General features: G+C 38.3%; 1 protein-coding gene across 1 annotated transcript in view; it reads left to right on the top strand.

Annotated features, from left to right (window-relative positions):
* Positions 1-26,921, top strand: part of LOC141926828 (vitellogenin-1-like) — a 42,893-nt gene that overhangs the window by 7,879 nt on the left and 8,093 nt on the right. The window contains exons 7-28 of the mRNA XM_074833238.1: positions 1,464-1,614; positions 1,714-1,871; positions 1,971-2,136; positions 3,201-3,323; positions 4,887-5,105; positions 7,194-7,411; positions 7,497-7,594; positions 11,716-11,840; positions 11,927-12,028; positions 12,115-12,234; positions 12,494-12,683; positions 12,772-12,865; positions 12,976-13,161; positions 18,173-18,314; positions 19,904-20,120; positions 21,001-21,167; positions 21,835-22,581; positions 22,665-22,721; positions 23,577-23,810; positions 24,861-25,067; positions 26,123-26,265; positions 26,781-26,919. Of these exons, the coding sequence (XP_074689339.1) occupies positions 1,464-1,614; positions 1,714-1,871; positions 1,971-2,136; positions 3,201-3,323; positions 4,887-5,105; positions 7,194-7,411; positions 7,497-7,594; positions 11,716-11,840; positions 11,927-12,028; positions 12,115-12,234; positions 12,494-12,683; positions 12,772-12,865; positions 12,976-13,161; positions 18,173-18,314; positions 19,904-20,120; positions 21,001-21,167; positions 21,835-22,581; positions 22,665-22,721; positions 23,577-23,810; positions 24,861-25,067; positions 26,123-26,265; positions 26,781-26,919 (4,003 nt within the window). The remainder of the gene's footprint in view (positions 1-1,463; positions 1,615-1,713; positions 1,872-1,970; positions 2,137-3,200; positions 3,324-4,886; positions 5,106-7,193; positions 7,412-7,496; positions 7,595-11,715; positions 11,841-11,926; positions 12,029-12,114; positions 12,235-12,493; positions 12,684-12,771; positions 12,866-12,975; positions 13,162-18,172; positions 18,315-19,903; positions 20,121-21,000; positions 21,168-21,834; positions 22,582-22,664; positions 22,722-23,576; positions 23,811-24,860; positions 25,068-26,122; positions 26,266-26,780; positions 26,920-26,921) is intronic.

Below are 26,921 nucleotides of genomic sequence, written 5' to 3'. Positions count from 1 at the left end.
GATAAGTGGGAAGATGTGGATATGTCACCTAATTCTTCAGAAGTTATTTCTATAATGCACTGTGTTAAAAAAAGAAAACAAAAATCTAACATCAAGGACTTAAAACATTTGGAGCTGAGATTTCAGACCTGTTCATCATAAGCCTCTTGCAGCACCTATTGTTTCACCATTTTAATCCTATCTTTATATTGATTTGCTCTTCTCTTCAGAATATAACATTTTCCCATCTATCCTAGGCAGATATATCTCTTCCCAAAATGATGAAGATGAAGACATAATAGATTCATCATGTTCTGGAAGGAGGAGTTAAATCTGTCCAAGTGTACCTGACATTATACTTTCTGACCCAAATGCCCTTTCAATAATATTGTATAAAATTTTGAGAGAGTAAAATCTCTGCTGATTCTGTAGCGATTTCTATTCAAATTCCAGTGGCTTGTCTGCAAAAGCAGTTATATGCTATTTTCTGCAGCAGTTCTCTGCAATCCATATGGAAGGAGTGGATAGAAATGATACAGAAGATCATCACAGAGATTCCAAAATAAACACACCAATTTTCTACAGAGATTTTGAGATGCTGTGTATTACAGCAATATTGCTTTTGGAATGTTTTCAGTTGTTCGGTACAAATGCCTAACTTTATTATAATGTCCCAAATGACCTATTTTAAGCATAATTGGTGGAATAGGATGTATCCCTTTATCTGAATATGTAGCAAAGACAGCAAATGTTTACAAAGACAATCTCTCATTGGAATTATTCTTAATAACAAAGGATGATTTCAAGGTGCCTGTTGAAAAATTACCAAAAACTTGAGTACTTTTCCAAAGGCTAATCCTGAATTTATCTGGCCCTTTTTGTTTGGGAAATCCAATTTGAAACTTCATGAGAACCTTTTATCTTCTGCAGTCCCCAGGACATTCAGCTTGCCAGGCAAAATGGGAAGGGAATTGTAATAGTACATGTAAAAAGATTGTAGCATTTCTTATTACATCTAACAACTTTCAATTCCTTTTGAAGCTTCCAGGAGGCACAAACATTTAAAAGCTTTTATGAACTTCTTAAAATTTTTAAGTGATAATTTCTGACAAAGTTTCCCATCAGTTATTTTTCTATAATCCTTAATTTACTCCTTAAGACACAACACACCGTTCCTGTGATCGTTAGGCCACAGCTCCTCACCTCCCACTTCTTCCTTAAATTCTCAAGCCACGTTATTCCCAAAGGAAGGCAAAGGCTGCCTCTGATCTAAGCTCAGCTGTGTAAGTGCATACCTTCTCAGAGTACAGTTCTGAGCATCATGTCCAAATATATCTGTTTGTAAGTATCTTTGCCCCTCAATAACAAAACCCTTTTGAAACAGCTGTAGTTGCATTGCAATGCAGGGAGGCAGAATTGCTGTTTTCTTTTTAGTTTGTACCCTACATCTTGTGATGTTATCTCCCTGGGTTTCTCCATTCCAGGCAGAAACTTGTTTTGACTGATGTGCAGAAGCACATGGCAGAGGTCCCACCAAAAGAATTCCAGAATCGTGGGTCACTTCAGTACCAGTTTAGCAGTGAATTGCTTCAACTTCCTGTCCATTTATTCAGAATAAAAAATGTGGAAAGCCAGGTAAAGTTCAGCCACTGGATAGACTCTTTGTTGGAGGTTGGAATCTGTACATGTGGGAAACAGTGCATGTGAGCTTCCTGCATTTTAATCTTCCTGCAGATAGAGGAAAGCCTGCAAGACCTAGTAGAGACCACATCTGAACAGCTTCCCAGCGATGCACCAGCAAAAGCCCTCAAGATTTTGCACCTCCTCCGGGTAGCAAATGAGGAGAATTATGAGTCAGTGTGGAAGCAGTTCTCAAGTCGGCCAGCATACAGGTATAAGCAATACAAGTGGTGATTCTTCTGCTGATGAACTCTGTTGGACACCGTCTGGAATGCAGATCTGGAAAATGGTTCTTGCCTTTCCAATTATAGGCGCTACATTTTGGATATAATTCCTGCAGTTTCCAGTCACCGTGCACTCAGGTTCCTGAGACATAGAATGGAAAGGCAAGAACTCACCAACTGGGAAGCAGCTCAGACAGTACTTGTGGCTCTGCACTCAAGCACACCAACTCAGGATGTGATGGAGGAAGCAATGGTAGGATTCTCTAAACACTCTCAAATTGCTCCTTACTGATTTTAGCATCTGTTGTATTTATTCCTTTGACAAGATGGCAAAGGCTTTGAAAATATAAAGGTTTTATATCCTCTAGTGGGGTTAAAAGGAGTTTATTTCCTGACTATCTTAAGGGGAGGAGAATGCAAATCAAAGGGCAAAAATGTATCCAGAATAAAACAGGAAAGAAAGAGTAAAATACCTCTCAGGGACAGAGGGTATTGCTGCAAACAGTGGTTTCTAGTCTCCCTTTGTCCAAACAGACTTTATAGTTACATCAGATTAGATCTCTAACTGAGTATCTACAAAGACTAGGGAGTAAGAAATACGTATTTGTTGTATCCGTGTATTTGTCCTGATTGACCTAGCAGGATGGGTATAAATCAGTGCAGATCTATCAAAATCAAGGGAATTGTGCCAATGTGGAGACCACGTAGGAGAAAGTCTAATGATTTTTACAATTTTTTTCTCTTCTGCAGCATCTAATTCTAGTCTCAGATGCAGGAACTTATCTCTGCCTACCCTAGGTAGAGACCACAAATCTCAGTTTTGCCCCCTGTAAAAGCCGTGACAGCTCAGCTGTTAACTGTATGGTAATGCTCTGCTTCCCACTGAAGGAAGCAGTGGGCTGGTGCCTCCTGTCAGCTCCGATGTTTATACGAAATATTCCTGTCTGCCCAAAGCACTGAGGTCCATTCACAATTTATCTAAAGTATTTTGTACCTATAGCTGAGGCAATTATAAAACAATGATGAATGTTTCTTGAATAATGTGTGGTTTTCCATTCCATAACTAGGTGATTTCCTCCCTTTGGATTATAACCTATGCCAAATTTAAATCTGAAACACTATAAAAGCAACGGATCTGCCTTCCAGATGTTACTTGGAATTACTTTATGATTACATTGTCAAATACAGTAATATCCACTGATTAACTATAAATCCATTGATACAAAAATATCAAAAGCCTGCTTTTGTCTTGCATTTGGCAGAAACATATTGTTTCTCTTCATTAATGGTGGTAACAAGCAACTGCTTTCTCACCAGCTCATCATGAAAAAACATTGCCCACACTCAAGTACTGTACTTGGAAAGGTTTGCCATCTCAGCTATGCGTCATTGTGCCACAAACAGTGCTCTTCATCAGACTCCTGCTCTGAATGTCTCCAGGTAACCACATTGTTATTTATCGTTTAAAAGGAAAATTAAGCCTTGAATTCTTTCTTCATTATTCAGAAACCTGTATTTCACTTCTCTACAATGTTTCCTTTGGGGAAAGGAACCCCAGTTGGTTAAATGCAGCATTTTTATCTTTAGATTAACACACGAAAGAGAGTGAGAGGAAGAAGCATATAACTCATAGCACTTTCTATCTGAGTGTCTCTGAGTGCTTTATTGCCAATTATTAATGAAGTCCCATGGCACTGCTCTAAAATACTTTAAATATAGGTACTTATATACACTTATAAATAAACTAAGTGACACAAAAGCTCAGGTTTTTGCCCAAAGTCATGTAGCCCAGCCAGAAGCAGAGCCCAGTCATCCACATAGACTATAAGCTTTTAATAATAGTAATACCCTCACTGTTCTGCACTGCTTTTAATCAGTGGGCCTGAAAACAATTTAAATAGGCAGTAAATAACATTTCCTAGTTGTAGAGATGCATGTCACGGTTTACAGAGGTCAGCCACTCTGATAGTGATCAGTCTATCACAGTGATAGAGAGGAAAAGAGAAATAGGTGCTTTCAGTCTTAGACACTGGTCAGTTCACCATCCCCAGTAAGAGCAGGGGGTTCACAATACGTTGTGTGCCTGCCATGATTTTTTTCCTGTAGTACACAGACATGGCCTACATCTCCTGTGTTATGATTGCCGCCAATGCTCTAGGGCTAATTAAATCTGAGAAGCCCAGTGCCAGGGAAAGAAAATTCTTTCCCAAAACAAGTGATTGTATAAGCTTATTCAGTGCATTTCAAATGTCCATTCATTTGATTAGTAATATCAAATGGACTGTTTCTGCATCAACAATGGATCTCAAAAGTGATATTTTAAAGCACGGGAACTGTATTGAAATTATTCCATAACATATCAGTTTCTTTTTTTTAGAGCCATTTGTTAGCACTGAAAACAGTTATCTATTAGGATTTAGTTATTTTCTCATATTCAGCCTTCAGACAACTACTTCTAATCTCACCACATGACATAAGTGTGATCCAGTTGCTTATGATGAAGGCTGTAAAATGACCTGATGATTGCATTGGCAGCTATTAATCCACACTAAAAAGTGGCTGTCATAGCTGAAGTTAAGGGCACCACCACTAACCATATCTTCAGGAATCTTATTTAAGGGCCTGAAGAGTTTAACTGTATCTGCATTTTTGCATGTGCCTTCAACCATGAGACAGAGATATTCAAACAGCATTATTGCAGGGTTGCCGACTCACCCTGAAAGGCAGTGGGAACTAGCTGCTAGCCATTATTTTTTCCTTTAAAAATCTTACTTGATAACTGTAAGGTATAGTGATGAGAAAGCTTTTCATTGCAGCTTTCTTGGCTATGCTTGTTCTATGAATAAAATGTCCTATTCATGAGGACAAAAAGAATTTGAAAATATTTAAAATAAGTGAATTGAACAAACTGAAATTATCAAAGTCAAACCTCAGAATAGGCTGGGGGATGGGATATAGATAAGAGCTGGAATTGAACTCAACGGATTTGTTTTCTTTTTTCAGCTACTTCATGGCTTTGCAGGAGAAGCATTGAGCAAGTCTAACACAGAAGAAATTTTCCTGGCTTTGAAAGCCCTTGGGAATGTAGGACATCCAGCCAGCATCAAGCACATCAAGAAATTTTTGCCAGGATATGCAGCTGGTGCTTCAGATTTGCCACTCAAGGTCCATGCAACTGCTGTGATGGCCCTGAAAAACATAGGCATGAAAGACCCAAAAATGGTAAGGAGACAAAGCTGCTTCCTTTGCACTTGTGATAACCCAACACAAGGCTGCTAATTGATGATGGGTGATGAGGGGAAAGCAAACCTTTTTTTTCAAATATAGCTGTAATATGGGTTTTGTTTTAAAAATACTTAACCGTTCCTTAGTTGGCATGTCTTATTCCTTTTGACATTAACCTCTAGTATTTGAGACTGCAACAAAAATCCCATTAAAAGGATATATTCATTACCCTGTTGTCGAAGGTAAATCAGTATTTCCATTGCAAACATTTATTTTTCCAAGGACATTAGACAGAAAGCTAAATTATTGACCAAAATGTGTTTAGTGCTACTTCAACTTTGGTATGTGAGAGAACCACAAAACAAGGTTTTCAGAGAATTGACATTTAATACTAAGTGTCACATCTAATCGTAATTCAAGACCAGATCTTATTGTAAATAGATACTAGAGGTTTGCATCCTAATTACAAATTTACAGACATTGTGTGGGTTTAAGTCATAAACAGAACATTTACTAAATGTGACTTTTGTCCCTGAACAAGATAATGATTACATATCTCATACAATGGTTACACAGGCATACTCTCATCCACCACAAACATCACTACAATCATTTTCATCTTAGATCAATCTGCTTCTAAAAAGAAACCTTCCATTTTCAAGATTTTTTTTCCCAATATTGAAATTTTTTATTTATATAAGTCTATTCTTAATACAAAAAGTAAAATAAAAGCTTTCATTAACTATTCTCTTACTAATCTGTATCAGTTTTTCCATTATACTCACTTTTTGCATATGACTCCCAGTTTGAGTGCACTTATTGATCCACAGACAATAGTATGCTGCGATATGCTTTTAAGCAAAAGAATAAAGAAACAATTTACTAGAATGCAGGAGCTAGATGGGGAAAATCAGGGCAGGAAGAGAGAATAGCAAAGGTAGGAGTTAGGGTATTTGCTGGGGAAGAAAAAAAGCCAATTTAGTTTTTGAAAACAGTGCTGCGTCTCTGATTGCCCTTTGGCCTGGCTTTCTACATGTGACCCAGACCACTGTTTAGTTCCATTTTTTATGCATTTTCTTTGGGGAAAATTGATCTGAAGCACTTTAATGACTGTGACTGGATTTTTCATTGTTCAAAAACTAGTTTAATGCCTGGCTTGCAGATAGCTATGCGCCCATATTTGCATTAAACAGACTTAATACATGATCTGTCTTTTTTATTGTTCAATTTGAAAAGGTAGTTGCATTTAGAAACCACTGCATCCTTTTCACCACTTTTAGCTTGGTATTTGACAATCAACATGTTCATATTAATAAAACTAATCAGGGTGTTTCCAAAGTTTATTGAAGTTTTCTGGATCAGTTTTTTCATTAGAAAGTGTGGATGTGCACTGTCCCAAACAGGACAGGACTGTGCAGAGGGGCTGCCAGAATGGTGTTGCACCATTCACATCCATTTTGAAGTTGGGGTCAAAGGCTTCAGTGCAGCTCACAGAGACCGCAAAGGTTCCAGTACAAAATTGGTGTTGATACTGAATTGCTGAGGTCAAACACATCGGTCACAAGTAGTACTGTGGAAATTACATTTGTTGCATAAACTTTTGGTTTTAAGTTGTCTACAGTGGCATAGAGATTTCTGGTAGTAAACCAGATTTCATTTTTATTTTATTATTTAGCAGAAAGGGCCCCAGGAGATCAAATGATTAGAAATAAGGCATACCTGTATGGGTAGGGATAAGTGGTCACTGAAACCACTTCTTAGGTATGTAATGGATCCATGAAATCTCTTTCACCTAGAGTGGTTATGCTGCAGATATATTTTGCTATAGCTCAAAAAAGGATAATAGACTTGATATAGAAGTTATCCAGTGAAGTTCCTTCACTTTGATTGTGTAGGAAGTCAGACTACATTACCATAATGCCCCTTCCAGCCCTCAGTCTATGAAACCAGGAACCTGTTGCCATAATAATTAAATAATACAAATTTTTACCGTACTAGTGATGAAGAGATCATTCATCGGTGATGAATGGTTATTAGCAAAGTGTTCAAACATCCTGTAAATTTGAATGTATCTATTATTCTCAGGTCCAGGCTATTACCCTTGAGATTTTCCTGAATCGCAAAATTAATCCTCGGATCCGAATGTTAGCTGCAGTGGTTTTGCTTGAAACCAAGCCAGGTCTTCCAATAGTGATGACACTAGCTGATGCTGTGCTGAAGGAACCTAGCATGCAAGTGGCAAGTTTCATCTACTCCTACCTGAGAGCCCTGGGTAGGAGCACAGCTCCAGATCTTCAAGTGATGTAAGGAAAATATGGATCCCTTCCCTAGATAAAAAACTTGTTGCAAACTAATTGAGGTGTTAATGTGCTCACCAAATTTTTTCAGGGCTTCTGCTTGCAGAATGGCTATCAGAGTATTAAGTCCCAAATTTGACAAATCTGGATATCAGTTCAGCAAGGTTTTCCGCTTCAGTATGTTTAAAGGTAAGATTCAGAAGATTTTGTAGAGGAATATATACAGGTCAATGTGTGGAAAAAAAAATTGTTCAGTATGAGAACCCAATTCTCCTAGCCAGCTGGTTAGCTTCATGTTAGCTCCATATTCTCCTATGTTCAGTGAAAAAGAAAAAAAAAAATCTCAGGCTCTCCATTTGGAGAGTGTTTAGGTCCCTGTGTGTTTTGCATTTTACACTGCCAGCATGAAATTACCAGAGGGCTTGTGGGGCTCTAACCCTCCATTTTCATTAGTTGGTGAAGCACATGCTCCTGTATCAAATGCTGTAGTCTCAGTGGTGCTTAACAATTTCATACCATTGTTCAGCACCAAACAAACAGAAGGGACCTAAATTACTGCTGAAGTGGATTAATTTCTACTGGTGCTCAACACCTACAACTCTTGCTGAATTCAAATGTGATGCTAAATACACTTCACCCCAACAGTAGTGACCCGTGAAACAGTAAACTCTGAAAACATTCAGATGTGACAATTCATTGCACCCATAAGCAACTAATTCAGGCTTATTGTATAAAGATTTTTCTTGTATCTTCCTAACAGGATTCTTTACTGGAATGAGCAGATCCACACATGGGATCTGAAGGCTGGCCAGTTATATCAATGAGAGTTGCACACAAAAATGTAGTCAGAGCGGGGATGACCAGATTAGAAAACAGGTCTTGCTGGGCCAAATTGTTGCTATTTCTATTTTCCATGTATGTTATTTTTCTCAGTAGAGATTTTTTAAGCAACTCCCCTATGCAAATGACCATGACAGCCTCAGTGATTTGGCATATGTAGCTGGCAGACTAGGGAGATTATATCTACAAACACAGTTTCCTTACGCATGCTGTTTATCTAGGAGGACTTGGATGTTTTTAGCACTTTTGTTATTCACTGGTACATGTAAAGATTCTTTTCAATGTAATAAATAGAAAAAAGAGATTCTGAAACATCTGAAATCCACAGTGCTAAGTGTACTTTTGCCTTCTTTTTGGAGGGGGAGAGTGGTTTGAAAGACTTTTGTAGATCTTATTGTTTCTGTGCCTCTGTTGCATGGTTTTTGCATGACCATTTAATCCGCTCTATAATAAAAAAAAATGTAATACACACCACAGCAACCACAGTAATATATGACACACATGCTTGCTGCCTCAGAGGTAGACACAGAGAGTGCCCAAAGAAATAGTCACTAATACAGACTGTGTGAACTTTTGTACCATTTAAAATGGATTCAAGGAGAGATACATTTTCCAGTAATACACAGATATATGTTTCTAGTTTTAGGTACTTATTTTCTCCTCTTTACTTTTGCTTTTAAAATGAAGCTATCTGAATTTTCGCAGTGAGAAAAAAGGGTGCAGTACACATGAGGGTAGCTGGCAGAGGGCTATGTGAAGTGAATTATTTTGTTCTGGCTGTAGCCTGGAAATGCAGCACATTAGAGAATTGCTGTTAATTCTTGGTGAAGACCACTGTCAGAAATTTGGTTACCATGCATATGTAATATTTAAACCTCTCATCCTGAAGAATAGGAACAAGATCCTTTTCTCACACATGCTAATCTTAGACTTGGAGAACTCAGCTAAAGTCAATCCTCTATTACACTGGTGTGGGAGGAGGATCCATCCTCCAGCTTTCTGATTTGATTTGTTACCACTAGCCACAGGTGAAATGTGTTGCAGTGAGTCCATTATAGAGGAGTTACCATAGTGACGGCTGTAAGGCAGTACCTGTTTCCTTGCTAAAAACAAAAATGTGCCCTCAGCATCACAGATCTTTGTGGTGCTAATGCTGAATTTTTAATGACAGGCAATACTGTCAGATGAATCTATCACTAATCTGGAACCTGTTACACATGGCTCTACACATTGCTATGGAAATCAAAGGTATGACCCAGGTTCCGCTCAGTGTGAGGACTCTCAATATGCACAGATTCATATAGTTAAATATGTGTACTAATGTTCATAGGTACCAAAGACTGCTTTCTTTGATCACTGATTTTTCTTTCCCTCTTCTTTGGTGCAAGACATTTAGTCAGATATATGCAGGTGCCATCACACTCTAACAGTGGAGTGGCTACAGTGCATCATCTGACTGTGTCAGTAGAATTTTCCATTGGTAAATATTTTCTTAGAGCATTAGCACTGTGTAATGCCTGAGGTATGGAAAATATCCCTGCTCTCTTCAAGTCAATGAATTCTGTACAATCATTTAATGATTTATGAGCAACACTTCTTATTAAGTATCAATAAGTACCATGGGGTTTTTTAACTAACAGTTTTTGTAAGTTAGAACACCAAGAAAGAGCCTTAACAAATTCAGTAAAAGTACCATGCCTCATTCTAGTGTCCAATCCATGTAACACTTACATTCTCACTAAGCTCATTCAGAGAAAAACTAGTCTTCACATTTCCAAGTCTCAGGGCAGCTTATTAGTAATTTCCCAGTGTGGCATCACTTTGCTTTTTCTTTTCTATAGGATCAGCATTAAAATGTGGGTTTTTGTCATCTTTCCTTGCTATCTGCTGAAGGTTCTCCACTGATTCCTCTGCCACCAATGGGGTTGCATAAATATCTGTATTTTGATTGTAGGACCTGTTACTGAACCACATATGTTGTAGGTAGATAGTGCGTAGCGCTTTGGGTAGCACATGAGCTTCATATAGCAAAACAATGAAGGTAATGTAGTGAAATGCCAGTTCATACAGATTTAGTAGACTAAGTGGATTGCTTTTCCAACAGACTGTTTCTCAAATACATGAAAAGTTGGACTCTGTCCTGAGAAATTAGAAATCAAAATTAGTCCCAGTAATCTGGTACGAAAAAACTTAGCGTGAGGAGTAAATGAGGGTAAGGGACCATCAAGATCCCTGTCTGCATGCACAGATTCAGAAGAGAATGGGAAAATGTTGACTCACAAGTGAGATGTTATCTGAAACACCGAACGTGGCACTAAAGAAGTAATATGGGCATGGGTATTCATAACGCCCACATTTGTGAGCCAAGCAATAATATTTTCTTTAACTTTTGGCTAAATAATTTTGAGAATTTAAGCACTCCTTTTCTGGAAAGAGGTCAAAGACTCCCTCTCATAATGTTTGAAAATATATTTCCTACAACTCATCAATAATTTGTATAAAGGTATGAAAATTGTTGGTTTGGATCTTCCCGGGCTGTACTGGATTTCCAAAGCTGATTTCTGGTGGTGCTGCGATTTAATCAGTATATGGTGCCTTTGTCTAACATGAGGATGGCAGAAATTTAATGTAGAGGCTCCTAAAATACTTCCCTGTCCTCCAACTAATGTAGGAAGAGAAGAGAGAGGAAGAAAAGAAGCATGACAGGGATACCTATATATCATGTCATCCTGGTTCCTCTTGAAACCTAAAGGAAACTTAGAAAACCATTGGGGATTACTGTAACTCAGAAAACAGGACTGCATAGACCTGTGCCAATGTCGGGAAGAATACATGACTGTGCTCTGCACTGATTATCTGTATCTAAGAACATCATAGATTATAAATCTAAAGTAGAGAAAATAAGTAGACACAAAATATGTTTGCTCAAAGTTCACTCAGTAGTTAACAATTACTTAACAATTAGTGCATTTCATGTAAGAAATTACAGCATTTGGCACTAGATGTATTAAATTGCCTCTGAATCATTTGAGAGACAAATCTACACCTCACCATCTGTCCTTATAGGACATCTATATCACTTTCCCTAAACTATTAGCAAAGGATAGCAAATCTGTTTTCATTTCTGATCCCCTTTGTCAAGTTGCCCTAAATGATGTCTCACAAAAGCATTTCATAAGCTGAAGTTACGGAATCTGACTGAATGTAAATAATATAGCAGAAGCAATTGGAAAAAGAGCATAAGCACCATGCAGTGAGCAAGGGGCTTGTAATTTTGCCCATTAATAGTCTAAAAATGCAGAATATTCTGTTTATGACTGTTTTATAACATCAGTTTTATAGCTGAGTTTTCTGGTCTTTCTCATATCATGCTATATCAGTTGAATTATGCAATTAGTAAATTGATACAATCTTCACACCGTGGCTTTAAAAACTAACTGTGCCATCCTTTACTGCCTATTTCTCTTCAGAGTTCCTTATGAGTGGACTGGCAGCTAAATATTTGGTATTGAATAATGCAGGCAGTTTCATTCCAACGATGGCAATGTCCCAGCTGCGGACACATTTTCTTGGAAGAGTGGCTGATCCCTTGGAGGTAATTGGGTCTATCTGCAGTTTTCCCTCTCATCCCTTCTTACGACCATCATCCAATTGGCATTGACACTTTACTTCTTCCCACAGGTGGGAATAGTGGTTGAAGGACTGCAGGAGATGTTTGCTAAACGTTACTCTCCTGACAGGGACTGGGAGACGGACTACGACTTCAAGGAAATCCTAAAAACGGTAAATTCTCAGGGAAAAGAAAATCTCTAAGCTATTTCCTCCTCAAATGTTACAAAGAATTAGACTTTCTTCCTCTTCTCATGCAGCTCTCTGACTGGAAGGCATTCTCCAGTGACAAACCTTTTGCATCGGGCTACTTGAAGATGTTTGGCCAAGAGTTGTTCTTCGGTGGACTCGATAAAAATGCCATCCAAAATGCCTTGCAGGTATCATTTTGAAAACACCACCACCCAAGCATCAAAAGCTTTAAAACAGTGTTACTTTCACACATTTTCTCCCTTTTTTTAACTTTTTAATTCAAGAGGGTTTTTTGTCTTTAGTATTAATCAAGGCAAATAAGGTCAATCTTTGATCAGGATTAGCTATAATCATTGCTGGCAGACTTTCCCCTGAGGCATAGTTAATGACACAGATCATGATATTTAAGTTCTGCTTATTTAGACAAGTTGAACTCTGTAATTGCAGGCATGGTATGGACCTGACGAAAAAATCCCTTCGATAAGGAGACTAATCAGTAGCCTTCAAAGTGGTGTAGGGAAGCAGTGGACCAAGGCTTTACTGTCCTCTGAGATCCGTCGTATTGTGCCCACCTGCACTGGGTTCCCGACAGAGACCAGCTTCTATTACTCTTCTGTCACAAAAGTGGCAGGAAATGGTAACGTATTTCAAGACCTGAGCAATGCAAACATGCTTGTCAGGATTGGGGACGATGTTTAATGCTTTTTTTTCTTTCTTTGTAATAGTTCAAGCACAGATTACACCTTCTCCAAAGTCTGATTTCAGATTGCCTGAGTTACTAAATGCCAACATTAGGCTGCGATCCAAAATGAGTCTAAGGTAAATATTTAGTATAAAATAAGAATAATATTTCCAAGTGACAGAGGCCAGAAAAATTCAACAGCTGTTTGCTATCTGAACATAATTTTACCCTCATTCTACCTTTTCAGCATGGCTAAGGAGATGACCTTTGTAATGGGCATCAACACACACATGGTCCAGGCAGGGCTGGAAGCACACACGGAAGTGAATGCTCATGTACCTGTGAATGTTGTTGCCACTGTCCATATGAAGGAAAAAAATATCAAAGTTGAAATTCCACCATGTAAGGATGAGACTAACATAATTACTGTAAGGTAAGACAGAGCACATACTATCTTTCTATGCAGCAATGCAGACTCCTTCCAAATAAAACAGATCATTTGCTTAGAGATCTTGTCTTTGACTGACAGCTTGGGTAACTGGCGATGATTGGTGTAGTTTATTTCTTTTAAATGAAGTGACATGTACCAAAGCTTTGCTTGAAAATATGCATTACTTCATGTGGTCCTCACCTGAAAATCTTCTTTAGGACCATTTCTCAGTTGTTGAGACCCATAAGCTATTTGAAACAGAAATGGCACCAAATTTCTATCCCAATATGTGTATTTGGACTGGAGACACTAGGTAAGATTTAAACCAGCTGAATCCTATTAGTTATAGTGGATAACCTATATATATTTGCATTTGATGCCTTGAAGTGTAGAGGATTTGGTGTTTCTTGTGTTTTAACTTGTTTCCCTGTGGCTGCCATTTGGTTTTCTTACCTGTTAGGTCTACTTGATTTATTATCAGTGCATGCAATTACAATACACTCTGGAAAACTGTTGTAACCAGATGCCAAACAAATGAAAACAGATGGAAATACAAGCACAAAGAGAGGGAGGAAACAGAAAGAGTATGTCCAAGGAATCAAAGCAGTAGACCAAAGCTTAGAAAACCTTCACACACACATAAAAAAATACTGAGAAAGACAAGCCAAAAATTCATCACAAAGGAAAAAGCATCACTGACAACAGAAACCAGCTATTATACAATCAACAGAAATGTTAACAAGTTTCTGCTCTAGGAATACAGCCGTAACAAAAGAGCTCAGTTGCCTCATCCAGCTGCAATTAACATTCATGGCTGCTGGCCCAGAGAAGCTCTGCAGGTCTCCTCAGTTTAGCCACCAGTTAGGCTAATCATTATTCTCCCTTGCCCTTCAATGGGGATCTGGACATCTCATCCTCCTCCCTAAAATGATTCCTCCATTCCATCAAATGTGATTATAAACAGGTTCTCTGTGCAGAGAAGGGAGTCTTTTGGCAGCTCACAGAGCAAAAGTTAGCTGTGTGTAAGCTGCTGGGACACCACAGCCCAAAAGTTTTGTTCAGTTTCTTGTGAAGACCAGGACAATCTGCTCCCAAGGTCATCAGGGACAGCAGGCACCAGCTCTCACTAGCTCTAACTGTTGGCGAGGGTGAGGTGGATATTAATGAACTCAGTAAGGATGCTGAACTGAAATGAGAATATTGAACACTGATATGGAGTTTAGAGCCTCAAGCAGAGCTACGAATGTTAGCAGAAGGGTTCTCCCTGCAAAGCAACATAAAAAATATTTTGACTCCTTTGACTTAAGGGGAAATAAATCAGACACAAAAAGGGTTAAATGCATTGCCAGAAAGCATAAAGCAAGTCAGTATCAGACACAAGGGATTACAGCAGAGGAATCCATGAGTTCCAGCCCAAGCCCTGCTCTAGACCCTACAGCATTATCATTTATAAAGTGAAGTAGTCACTTGGAAATAGCTCTATAACACCAAGTATATGAGAAAGCTAATACTCACTAGCTAACTTTTAGCACCACCAATTTTTCTCCAAAAAGCATTCCCATTCACTGTTACAAAACAAATGGTCAGTGGAAACCACACAGAGCAATGAAACAGCAATGAGTACAAGTGAAGGCAAAGCAATAACTAGAGAATGTAGCACTGAACCACATCACTGAGGATATCAAAGACCAAGTAAAGTTAAAAGTATGAAGAGAAATAAGCAGGCATGATAGAGAGAGAAAGGACACATATATATTCTTTATAGAATGACTCAAAAATTTTAGTTTAACATAAGATTTTCTCTTCCTTTTGCATAGATCCATCAAAGAATAAAGAACCTACTGAATTCAATATTTTAGAGATATTCTGACACCTTCCCTTGTTAGCTTTAAATTCCCCATTTAAAGAAATGGTTCGAGAAACCTATTGCTCTTTCATTTGTTTGTGAGTTCTGTTCAAAATATTTTAGTATTGGGTATTTTGTCTTAATGGTCAGTGGGGTACCATGTCATTAAAGCTAGTCAGGATGCGATATTATTTTCCTCTTCATCTCTCACATTCAGATGCAGGAAGCAAACAGTCTTCAATAGCATTAAGTTCAGTTATATCCTACACACCATACAGGTTATAACCTGTCACAGCTGTGGGATTTATATAAATTTTCAGGAGCTGAAGAGAAACTCAGGTGAGCAATCACAGACTCTAAAGAAAAAAAATAATGAAAACTTCAGTGATAGAGAGATTCCATTCCCAAGACAGATCCGCACATTACCGACTCAACTTTCTTTATAGCAAAAATCAGATCAAAATAATCAATCATACCATGGAGAGAATATATAGCATGTGTTTCAATTCAGTCCTATCAAACTTAAATTTAATTAAAAATAATGGTTATTTTTAAGGCTCTTTTAACATAAATATTTAGTATACTACAGATGGCTACTTAAACATAATTTTAAATAAAATTTACAGGAAGAAGTAAAAATCAAATAAATTTCAGTGAAAATTAAAGCCCTGTGATTAAAGTATAAATATGGAGAGCTGCCAGAGAATGCACTTTGAAAATATATCACATATTCATAATGACAGGCTACTGAAGTATATACATAAGCTTGAATAGAGCTTGTATCATAGGGCTTTTTTCTTGCTTTAACTGTAGGATAAGCAGAAATTGCTTCACATGGGCATCTTATTTAAAAGATGAATTATGAAATTACAACACTGTGTACAACACGTATCCAGCATGTGTAGCAGAAGATGCAGAAGAGCCAGCGTATACTGTGAGCTCACAAGGCAGTGCAGTGTGTTCGGGGACAGAGAAGGGAAATGACTGGTGCTCCAAATCTCTGTTTTTATAACACCTTTGCATCAAGATCAGAAGGATGATGTGTAGGAAAGGCAGAAATTTTCATTTCACCACAACAGAAAGAGAGATAAAGATCTGGTTGGAGGATTGTCTCTTGCTTCTCATTTATTTAGATACAATGCCATGCTGTGCTTTAAAACCTGGGAAAATAGTTTTTCATTGATTTTTTTGTTTTAAACAGACATTGAGCTCTTCTGTCCTCATGTTAGGGATGTATGTAAGGCCACACTCACTGAAACATCAGTAGGCCCAACACAGCTGAATTGCTTGTCCCTTACCCCTGCAGTGAATTTGGCTTATACTATAGCACAGCTCTTCTCTTATCCAAAAAATACACTAATACATATTGGAAAATCTCCTTTTTATTTTTTCTCCCTTGTGTGGGATCAGAGAGAACAGATTCTTTCATACCATAGCTTTAGGCCTTCTTTGTGACTGTTTTTCTTGTTAAAGCACCAGAGCTCGCTCTTGTAGCCTATTTTTACTGTGCCGTGTGATTCTGCAGACATTGACATGTGTCACCTGTGATGCAGCTACATTTGTTGGCTCTCTGTGCTCAACAGGGAGGAATCGATCTTCCACTTTCATTAGGTGGCAGGAGTAGACTATTGGCATAAAAAATACTAAAAAAATTGGAAAAGAAACCCCAGGGCTTTCTGCTTGGAGACCCAGCCTGCAGTTCAGTGGTCATTTGAATTATTGAATGGGATTAAAATAAAAGCCATTTCCCTTTTTGTCCCTTTACCCAGATGAGCCATCTGAAATGCAAGTTGATTTGTATTTTCTTTTATCCCCTCAGCTTGTTAGGGAGAATATTTTATTTCAGATTCCATTCTTCAAGGTTCTCCTATCACCCAGCATGGAGCGTTGCTGTCATGTCCTTATCTAAAATAGAGAGAGATGCAAAAGAAAACAAAGCCCACAGGTGACACACGTTTTATTGAGGTGTTCCACATGAAGAGCAATTGTGTGCTTTACAGTGCACACAGCACGGTAGGAGCCTTCAAGACGAAGAGAGGCTATCAAATGAATACAGATTCATCTTTCAGATAGGTTAGATTGGAATTGCTCAGGCTACTACAGTGTGGACCATATTAAAATAGACACCATTTTGCAGACCATCTTTCCATTCACTGTCACAAAGGCCACCTCCATTAGTAGACCGCGATAGCCCCAGGACAAGCAGATCAACTTCATACGTGAGAAACAGCACGTGGGTAATTTTGAGCTGGATGTTAGCACTGATAAATGGCTAATAAGGTAGAGTTCATGTTAATAGCTGAGGGAAATAGGTTTTCATGTCTCAAAAGTGTTCAACATTCAAGATGTTTCTCTGACCCAAACCAAAACTCATAAGTTATCACAGCACTGTAGCAACTTCCACAAAGAATGTTGGGTATGGAGCTAGGGGATCAGAATATTTAACCATGAGAGTCTCAGTCTCATGCTGCACCTTATATCACTCATCCTAGATCCTGACTACTCTTAGAGTCCACAACACTGGAAACTATGTACTGAACACATTTATGTAAATAGGCTCTAAACCTTCCTATGTATCTCTCTATGATGTCTTGCCAAGCCATGAGTACCAGTCAATTTAGATCAAGCTGGATGATTTCAGACTCCTTTCTTTAATTCTGCTTTAACAAAAGTTGCATAGGAAATAGCATACAATAGCCACCAGTCCCTAGGTTGTTTTTGAAGTTACGACAGTATTTACGCAAATATATTGTGAAAGGAAATGAGAACTAGGTTTAGCAGTGAACACACAGAAGATGAGTTTAAGAATTTAAAAGTCCAGAAGATCAAAATAGGACACTCAGAAATATGTAATCCACAGCCAGGCTTCTAAGTGGGCTGTTCCTCAAGGTGTTAAGCATATGGAGATCACATCAACTGCAATGCTTTTAACCTGTACACATGATTCTAAAAACCTAACTGAGCTATCTGCCCCTGAGATTGGTCCCTGTCTTTATTCACTCTTAGCAGTCCTTGAAAATACAACTAACAGGAAAGATGCTGTAAATATCTGTAAAGCAATTTGCAAGTTATGATACTTGTTGCTGAGTACATGCTGCAAGACATTATTCAGGTCTTTTCCTCAGCGGTGCTTTATCGATACAGTTTCCTCTAATGTTTATTCTGCAGGTCTAAGACATTAGCTGTTACTCGAAATATTGGGGATTTGACTGCTGGTAAGACGACTCCAGTTCTTCTACCTGAAGCAGTGCCTGACATAATGAAGATGTCCTTCGATTCAGATTCTGCGTCAGACGAGACTGATAACAGGGTGAATGATGTAGTGTCTGACTATTCTTTTGGGGGCTTTTAATCAGTGGGAGGCCATTTATTTTCTCCATAGGAAAATGTACACTTCATCTCTGACCAATGCTACTTCGCTCAAATAAGTCAGGTTCAATCTAATAACACAAATAGCCCTATAGTAACAGTATTTTAAAATCTTGAGTGTAATACATTAGACTTGCAACACTTTTTCAAAAGCAAAAGCATTTTCTTTAGTAATTAATTTTACACTGCCATCTACAGGATAGGCCCACAATCTTTAAAATACTTTGCAAGCATTATGCAAGCATCACATTCCTGGGGCAGCCACAAATGTTCCACGAGACACTCTGTTGCTCAATTTGTAGAGCCAAATTTAATGCTTATAAGCATCCTGATTCAAGGATGGATGGCAGATTGTGTGTCAAGTCAAATGACTTCCTGATCTACAGTTTTCTATAAAAGCCAGTACAGACTTTCTATGGTAGGCAGCGTTGTGAAGGCATCGCCATGATAATTCACTCAGTGAAAGACTGACAGAGGTAAGGAATACACTGTCCTGTTCTGGTTTCATTGTTGTCCTGCAACTCTGAAGGGTTTTCAGATAAAATAAGAGACAAACAGAGGATGAGTACAGCACTTTCCTATGGAGAAGTCAATAGGCACACATACTGCCAGTGAGAGCAGTTTCCAATATTCTGGAACAAGCAAAGTTCTTCTGCTTTGTGCCTCTGTGCTGCCCTTCCTGAAAACTCAGCACTCCACAGTTATTCTTAAATGAATAACAACTGAAAAACGGCACTAACTGGAACATTTCACAGTATCATTAGAATTTCCTTTGGAAAGAAAATATTAGCATTAAAATTCCAGTTTTTCAGTGGGGTTCATACAAGTTTGGAATCTTGTGAGACAGGATAAACTGAGTACAAAAATAGTTGCAAACCTGTATTACATGTGAAATTGAAAGCTTACGATTATGTGTCTTTAGCTATTTGCTTCATCGCTCCAGGAAATCATAGTTTTCATTTAATGGATTTGATTCTAATTTTAATTCATTTTAATTTGTTCATCTGCAAGCAATGCTTATCACATGTATATTACATAGTTTTGAGTGGAAATTTCTCACATCTGATATGCTTTGACCAGCTAGTTGATATAGTCTCACATTCATGTTAGACCTTAACTGAGACAGAATTTTCATGAACACAGGTGAAGGTTCTGTTGTTTGACCCAATCAGAAATCAAAGGAAAGGACTCCAGTCAGTCTAGAGCACACTCAGATTTATCAAGAACCTGTTAAGAGTGTCTAATACTCCAGGAAAACAATATAAAATATTTAGAATTAATTTGTGATACAATTTTCCATTGTTATAGCCTGAAGCTCTTTTTACACTAGATAGTCTAATCAAGCCATTCAGTTGATAATTTTGTCCAATTGAAACCCAAGTTGTCTTATGTCATGGCCTTGCTATCTCAAATAAACTGGTTAATTCCTCCTGCGGATTACATGTAACTATTACTGAAACAGCACTCATAACAAGCAATTATTCCTCTTACTGTTGTCCAGTTTAACTTGACATGTGTATTATCTAATAGGACAGACAGTCTGCAGATGTTTCATCAGGAAATTCCTTTTACTTTGGACACTCTTCTTCCAGAAAAGAGCCATTTGTTCAGTCCTTGTGCTTCAATGCAAGTACATTTGGGGTTCAAGTGTGCATTGAGAGGAAAAGCATACATGCAGCATTTATCAAAAACGTGCCTCTTTATTACCTAGTTGGAGAGCATGCCCTTAGAATGAGCTTCAAGCCAGGTAAATACAACTGTACAAAAAAGAAAGTGATGGGTGGGTGGGTAGGGGTGTGTGTATATACCCATATATATTTGTACATGTACATATATATATTTTGTATCTTAAGTACCACTAAACTACCATAAGACCTATCAGCCCTACCAGTATTGGCAACAGACTATGCTTGTAGCAGGAATCCGTTTCTCCCCACCTCATCTGAGCAGCAATTTCCCAGCTCTCCCAGCAATGCCACTCAGCATGGCCAGCATCAAGCAGAGCTGATATGTGCCTGTAGAGTGTGTCTGATGCATCCTGAATCATTGGATTTGGGATGCAAGCACAGAGCAATTGGACATGGGCAACAGATCTGATGCAGTGTCCTGTAGCTACACTCTAAAAACGCAGACTCTTAAAGGGAATTATGGATTAACCCTGCCAGGATCTAGTCCTTAATGTCTTAATCCATGATCATAAGAAGTAAAAGCACAGCAGGCCACTGAATCTAGGTCTCCTAAGTATCAAACTAATGGCCTAACTATTGGGCCATTCTTTACAATTCAAGAGTTGAGCCTCCATTCATCTCTGATGCCTAATTCGCTATACCATACTGTTATCCAATTAATCAATCCAATTCACTTGACTTAAATCTGCTGATCATTCTGCTTATTGACTTGAAAAGAACCCAGTAGCATGCTAATATTTTAAAATTTGGCTATTGCCCGTATGTGATTTAGCTATTACATATTTTTTTTTAACAAAGTTGCTCAATACCAAAAATAATCTATGAGCATTTAAATTTTCATTTGAGGAAGAATGGCTAAACAAATTATAGCAAAAATTGGCTTATTCTATTATTCAGTTGCTAATGCTAACAGCAATACTAATTGTCATGCAATTTCAGTTTACACAGAAGCACTTGAAAAAATACAAGTCACAATTCAAGCAGGAGACCAAGCTCCTACAAAAATGGTACGTTTAGTAACATTTGAAGATCCAGAGGCACAAGTATCTTCCCGCAGAAAAGCAGTTAAAAGAGTGAAGAAAATCCTTGATGATACTGATGACCAGGTACTGCTGTAAAAATCCATCTCTAGATTTGTGGGAGACATTTAAAAAAGCTTAGTTATTTATATTTATTTTACTAAGCAGCTTCCTTTGTTTAGATAGTATACAAAAATTTGGAAAAAAAGACAGGCTTTTGGGTACACAAGTCTTTCTGCAGGTCTTTTGTTTTCATTCGTCTCTTCTGCAGGTGAAGGATGTTAGAAAGAGCAGGTTGGTTTTGTAGGTTTTTCTGAAAACCTCTTCTAAGACACAAAATAGCTGTTGTGTGCCCAAAAGGCAGTCTGTTCTTTCCAGCTACTGCAACTGTAGCAAAAAGCTCTGACACCTGCCTACACAATTTGCCCTGAGATAGTCACAGCTACAGCACTGTAATTACCAACATTAGTTACGTGTAATTTTATGATCAACAATTTCTACACATCTTCATTATCACAAAAGTGTTTGGAGTATTGTTCTACTTTTGTGTGGTTTTAACACATTATTATGAATTTGCCTTATTGTGATGTATTGCAAGAATGCTATCAGGCGTACATCTTGTCTTCTAAGGCAGCAGAGAGATTCATAGTATCTGTATCTCTCAGTAGTATCATTTCTGTATTTGGTTTTACTTACAGCCTTCTGCAGAAACACAGAAAAATAATTTTGTTTTTCCAATGGTACCATTGACTAGGGGACAAGAAAATCCAGAAGTTCATCGTCCAGTGCCAGCAGCACCAGTGGAAGTGCCAAGAGTACAGCAAGCAGTCCCTCCAGCAGCGACTCTGACAACAGAGCATCACAGGGAGGCACCCAGATAAATCTGAAAGCAAGAAGATCCAAAGTCGAAGGAAGGAAATTCTACCCCTTTGGGGACAGCGGCATTAGCAGCAGCAGCAGTAGCGGTGGCAGCAGCAGTAGCAGCAAAAGCAGTAGTAGTGGCAGCAGTAGTAGTAAGAGCAAAAGCAGTAGTAGTAGCAGCAGTAGTAGTAAGAGCAAAAGCAGTAGCAGCAGTAGTAGTAAGAGCAAAAGCAGTAGCAGTAGTGACAGCAGCAGTAGCAAAAGCAGTAGCAGTAGTAGCAGCAGCAGTAGCAAAAGCAGTAGCAGTAGTAGCAGCAGCAAGGGCAGCAGCAGTAGCAGCACAGGTAGCATCAACAGCAGCAGTAGCAAAGCATCTAGTATAAAGCATAAGGCTAAGCAGCAGTCCAAAACCACACCATTTTCATATGCGAGCGCTGCTGAAGGAGAGAGAAGTGTCCGTGAGCAGAAGCATAAAACACAGAGTAGCAGCAGCAGCAGAAGCACCAGCAGTGGCACCAACAGCAGCAGTGAAAGCAGTAGTGCTTCCTATCGCCACAGCAAATATGACAGACAAGCTGAGACGAAAAATGTCAAGTCCCAATTTAACAGTCACAGTAGTCACGACATTTCTACAGAACGGGTAAAATTTTCTGATGCTTTGGCTACTGCTAGGAGGTGATCCTTACTGAGCTGTAGGTAATAACTTCTTTTGGAATTTTGCAGGAATATCACCTTCCAAAAGTATACCAGCTCCGCTTCAGATCCGCTCATGTCTATTGGGTAGGTCCTTAATTCAAATGCACATTCCACATGGTGGCTATAGTTGATATGAATCAAGCATATTACTGAAGGGCTTTGTTTGGTTTACTTCACTTGAGCATTCCATACTGTCCAATTGACAATGGCCAAAATAAGCAGATTTATTACTAAAATACTGACTATTACACTACATCCTTCTGTTGTTGCAGCACTTGCAATCCTCAAATTTGGGTCAGGACACCTTTGGGCTAGATGCTGTACAATGCAACCAAAGCTAAGTTAACAAAGACCATGGGGGAATTATAAAACAGCAGGATCTTCCAATGGGAATAGCTGTGTCCACAGGTTTTAGGCTATCATGGCATAATCATCAGGTATGTGGATTGTATCAGAAACCAGGTTCAGTATGCATTATGGCACAGAGGTGTTTTAAGTATGTATTAGAAGGATGACAATGTAGCAGCATTTGTAGGTGTTACCTGTAAAGTTATTATGTATCCTGCTTGTGAAAGAGGAAGGTGATTTACAGTGTTTTTAATTAAATTGTTATCTCTTTTTTATATCTAAAAATATGGATATATTCGACCACTTATTAAGTGTCAGGTTTTATTTTCCCTAACATTAGACCTAGATAATGTGATGTTGCCATTTGCAATCACTGTGCATGTGGTCTTCCCATTGACAGAGAGGTCCAGATGGATCCAAGGCACATTCCTAGCTGATGTATTTCATGTGTGCATATGATAATAAAAAAAATATTCTACATATGTCTTAAGTCTGTTACCTATAGAGGGAGGCTGATAGCTCTGATTCTGATGTCTACACTGTAAAACTAGAGGCCATGTCATAACTTTTTAACCTATTTTTGCTTCATAGCATCCAGATCATAAGATATCAAGCAGCTCATCATCATCTTCCTCTGAGTTGGGAAGCAGCCACCGCAACAGCAGCAGTGGTGGCAGCAGCAGCAGAAGCAGTCACCCGAGCAGCAGAAGCAGCAGCAGCAGCAGTCACCACCATGGAGAAAATGCTGGCCACAACTCAAGGAGGAGCCCCGTAAGCAGAGGAGTCAGCAGCCACCACAGCCATGGTTCCAGCCTGACACATGAGGTACTACTGTCTGTGTGGTACAAGTGATCAGCTGGGCTTTGCTGACTGCAGAGCGGGAACTGTAGCTGTGGTGGCACTCTAACTGGTTGAGGGGGTTAAGCTCAGAAAGTACTCTCAAGTCAAATTTTTAAATTGAAAGTCACAGTCTGTTGAGATATTTTCCCCCATGAAAATATGTTTCCAAATTCCCTCGGCTTCAGGGGTTTGTTTGCTGGTTTCTTGGGTGTATTTTCCTTCATTTGTAAAGATTTTTGCAGTAAGTGAAAGCCTGGATTTGGAAATTATAAAAATTGAAGGGAATGGGGTGTAAGTTAAAGGAGAAAGAATTTTATTTTTCCTATAAAAGCCCAAAATGCAAAATAAACTGCATTAAGGTAAAAATGGGGAGGAAATAAATGGGTTTTATTTAAAGATTTTTTTAAACGTAATTAGGTTTAGATGTAGACCTGAGGTCATGAGTGCATGCAGAGTATAACTAAAATCAGACTCTCCATTGTCATTACTGATTGCTAAATGTAAGGTTCCATTAAGCACAGATAATCTCTATATTTATTACACACTTAGTATTCTATATTTGTACTAAGTAAAGGTACCTACATAATAATACAACAAATAGCTCTGCAAATGCAGGCAATGTCTATGGAAACTGTGCTGCTAAGGATTTCAAAATAATCAATTGGCTTGAAGGAGCTGTACTATAGTAAAATATGTTGTGAATGTGTGTATGCTATGAAGATATCTAGTATATATTGTAGTCAGCTATTTGAAATATTGAAATAATGAACAAAATCTTACTACATGCATAGATAGTTTGGAAGAGTCTTGGATCCCTCATCAAAACAATCACGTCTTTGAAAATTCCTGGTGGTAATGAAATAATCAAGATTCCAACCAAATTTATCCTTAAATATTGGGGATATACAAACATGTACCACAAACTAAACTGACAAAGGATGTGGGCTGCTTCCTGCTATCAGTACACATAAACTGGACTGCAGACTCTCCAGTGAATACACAGAAATACACAGATGGTTGGGGGTTGTTTTTCAGCGCAACTTCCTGGGAGACGTAATTCCACCTGGCGTTACGATTGTGGCACAGGCAGTAAGGAGTGACAACAGAAATCAAGGTTATCAAGCTACAGCATATGTTCGTCCTGATGCTGCCAAAGTTGATGTGCAACTAGTTGTGGTTCAGCTGGCTGAAACCAATTGGAAAGTGTGTGCTGATGCTGTAATACTGCCTCTGAAAGCACAGGTAAGCCCACAGGCAGCTTCACCTAGAGAGACATCTAAAAAGCCCAGAGTTTTTTTAATAAGCACAGAGCACCTGCTGATTAGCAGAACTAAACAGGAAAAACATACATATTTTGAAATGCTTCACAATGTTTGTGAAATTTCAGAAAATGTTGCTATCTTTCACCATTCTATTGAATTAAAAATAAAAAATAATAAAAAAAAATCAGCTGCTTCAAAATCTAGCAAAAAAATATATTGACTTTCAAGATACATCAAAATATGACCAGTAGAAGTATAAAAAATGTTTGAAAAATCGACTGCTTCATTACTACTTATTTATTGTTTGCTCTCCTCTGAGTTTGCTTGTCTGGGAATCTGGCTGGTTTTCTCTGTATAATTCATTTTACAAGACTCATAACTCAAATGCATTTGAAATGTTGTAATTCTTAGGATTTATATGAAAAGATGGAAAAAGTAAAGTTGGGTAATGGGTTGATGCCTGAGAAAGCATCATAAATAAAGAAACAGGTCTTTCCTTTTTTGTGTCTCCCTGTGCTGTGCTTCCCACGTGCCTTTTAATGCAAGAGACCTTTGTGTAACAATTTACAAAACTCTGCTTTTCGCAGTTGTGCTTAACAAATTCAGCATGATATTTCAGTATAGAAAAAAAGTGGGGTGGGGTTCAAATCAAGAGGTATTGGGGAAGACTAATAGAAATTATAGTACAGTCTTCCTCATAATCTATTGATTATGAAGTTACCAAGTCTAAAGAAATCTCAGGAAATTATGACAAACCTAATGTTTCAGGGGCTGCTTTGATATATGAAGATGTCTCAAAGACATGTACATGTAGTTCTGCACAGCCTAGCAAACTTTTTTTCTACTATGCCTCAGATTTTTCCAGATGTAGTCAAAATTTCTCTGTGAGCCTATTTAGAGCAAAAGAAAGACTTGGAAACATTAAGGATCAATGTGAAGTTTCAGCAAAGAAGAAAAACTTGCATTTTGAAATAGTCAAGGGTGGTTCTGTGATTCTTTTCTGAAATTTGGGTGACTGTTTCCTTGTTTGTAAAGGCCAGACTGAGGTGGGGCAAAGAGTGCCAGGACTACAGGATAGCGGCCATGGCTACCACGGGCCAACTGGCAAGGAAGCCAGCCGTGCAGCTGAAGGTGCAATGGGGAGATCTTCCATCCTGGATAAAAAAGACAAGTACAGCGTATGTAATTCGTTCTTTCCTAAATTGTTATTTTGCCTTTATTATGCTAGTGGACTTTATAAAAGCACTGAAAGAATTGGATGAAATTTTTCAATCCAAACATGTTTGGGGGTTTTTTATATGGAAAACACAAGTTCAGTGGCGCAGAAGTATTTTGTGAATGTGCTCTACTTTCTTCACTTGTTTCATATTAAAAGATATCCCCCAAATATTTAAAAACTTGACATGCTTAATTTCATTTTCCATATTAAATAATTTGATAGTTCAAAATGTCTTTTTTGTTTTGAAATGTTCTTCTATTCAGTCTCAAAAAATACTCATTTAAAATGAGCAAAATAAAACCAATGTGTTTCCTCTGGGTAAATCAACCATTTAATTTGACCCAAAGTATTATTTCTTTGACTTTTCAATTCTTCCATTGTTTCCCTTATTTTTCAGAACTGCCAGTAGTCCTCATCCTCCCCTGTCTGCTTTTGCTCATGTACCTGAGTTTGTCACATCTTGTTTATCTCTAGATTCATGCAATACGTTCCCGGTGCAGCACTCGTGTTGGGCTTCTCAGAAGTACATCAGAGAAATCCATCTCATGAATTTATAGTAAGGGCAGCTGCAACTTCTCCACGAACAATTGATACAGTAATTAAAGCTCCTGGGGT

Source organism: Strix aluco, chromosome 8 (genome assembly GCF_031877795.1).
Source record: "Strix aluco isolate bStrAlu1 chromosome 8, bStrAlu1.hap1, whole genome shotgun sequence".
In the NCBI taxonomy this organism is placed as follows: Eukaryota; Metazoa; Chordata; class Aves; order Strigiformes; family Strigidae; genus Strix; species Strix aluco.
Note: the sequence above shows the minus strand (reverse complement) of the source record. Positions and strands in the feature narration are given on the sequence as shown.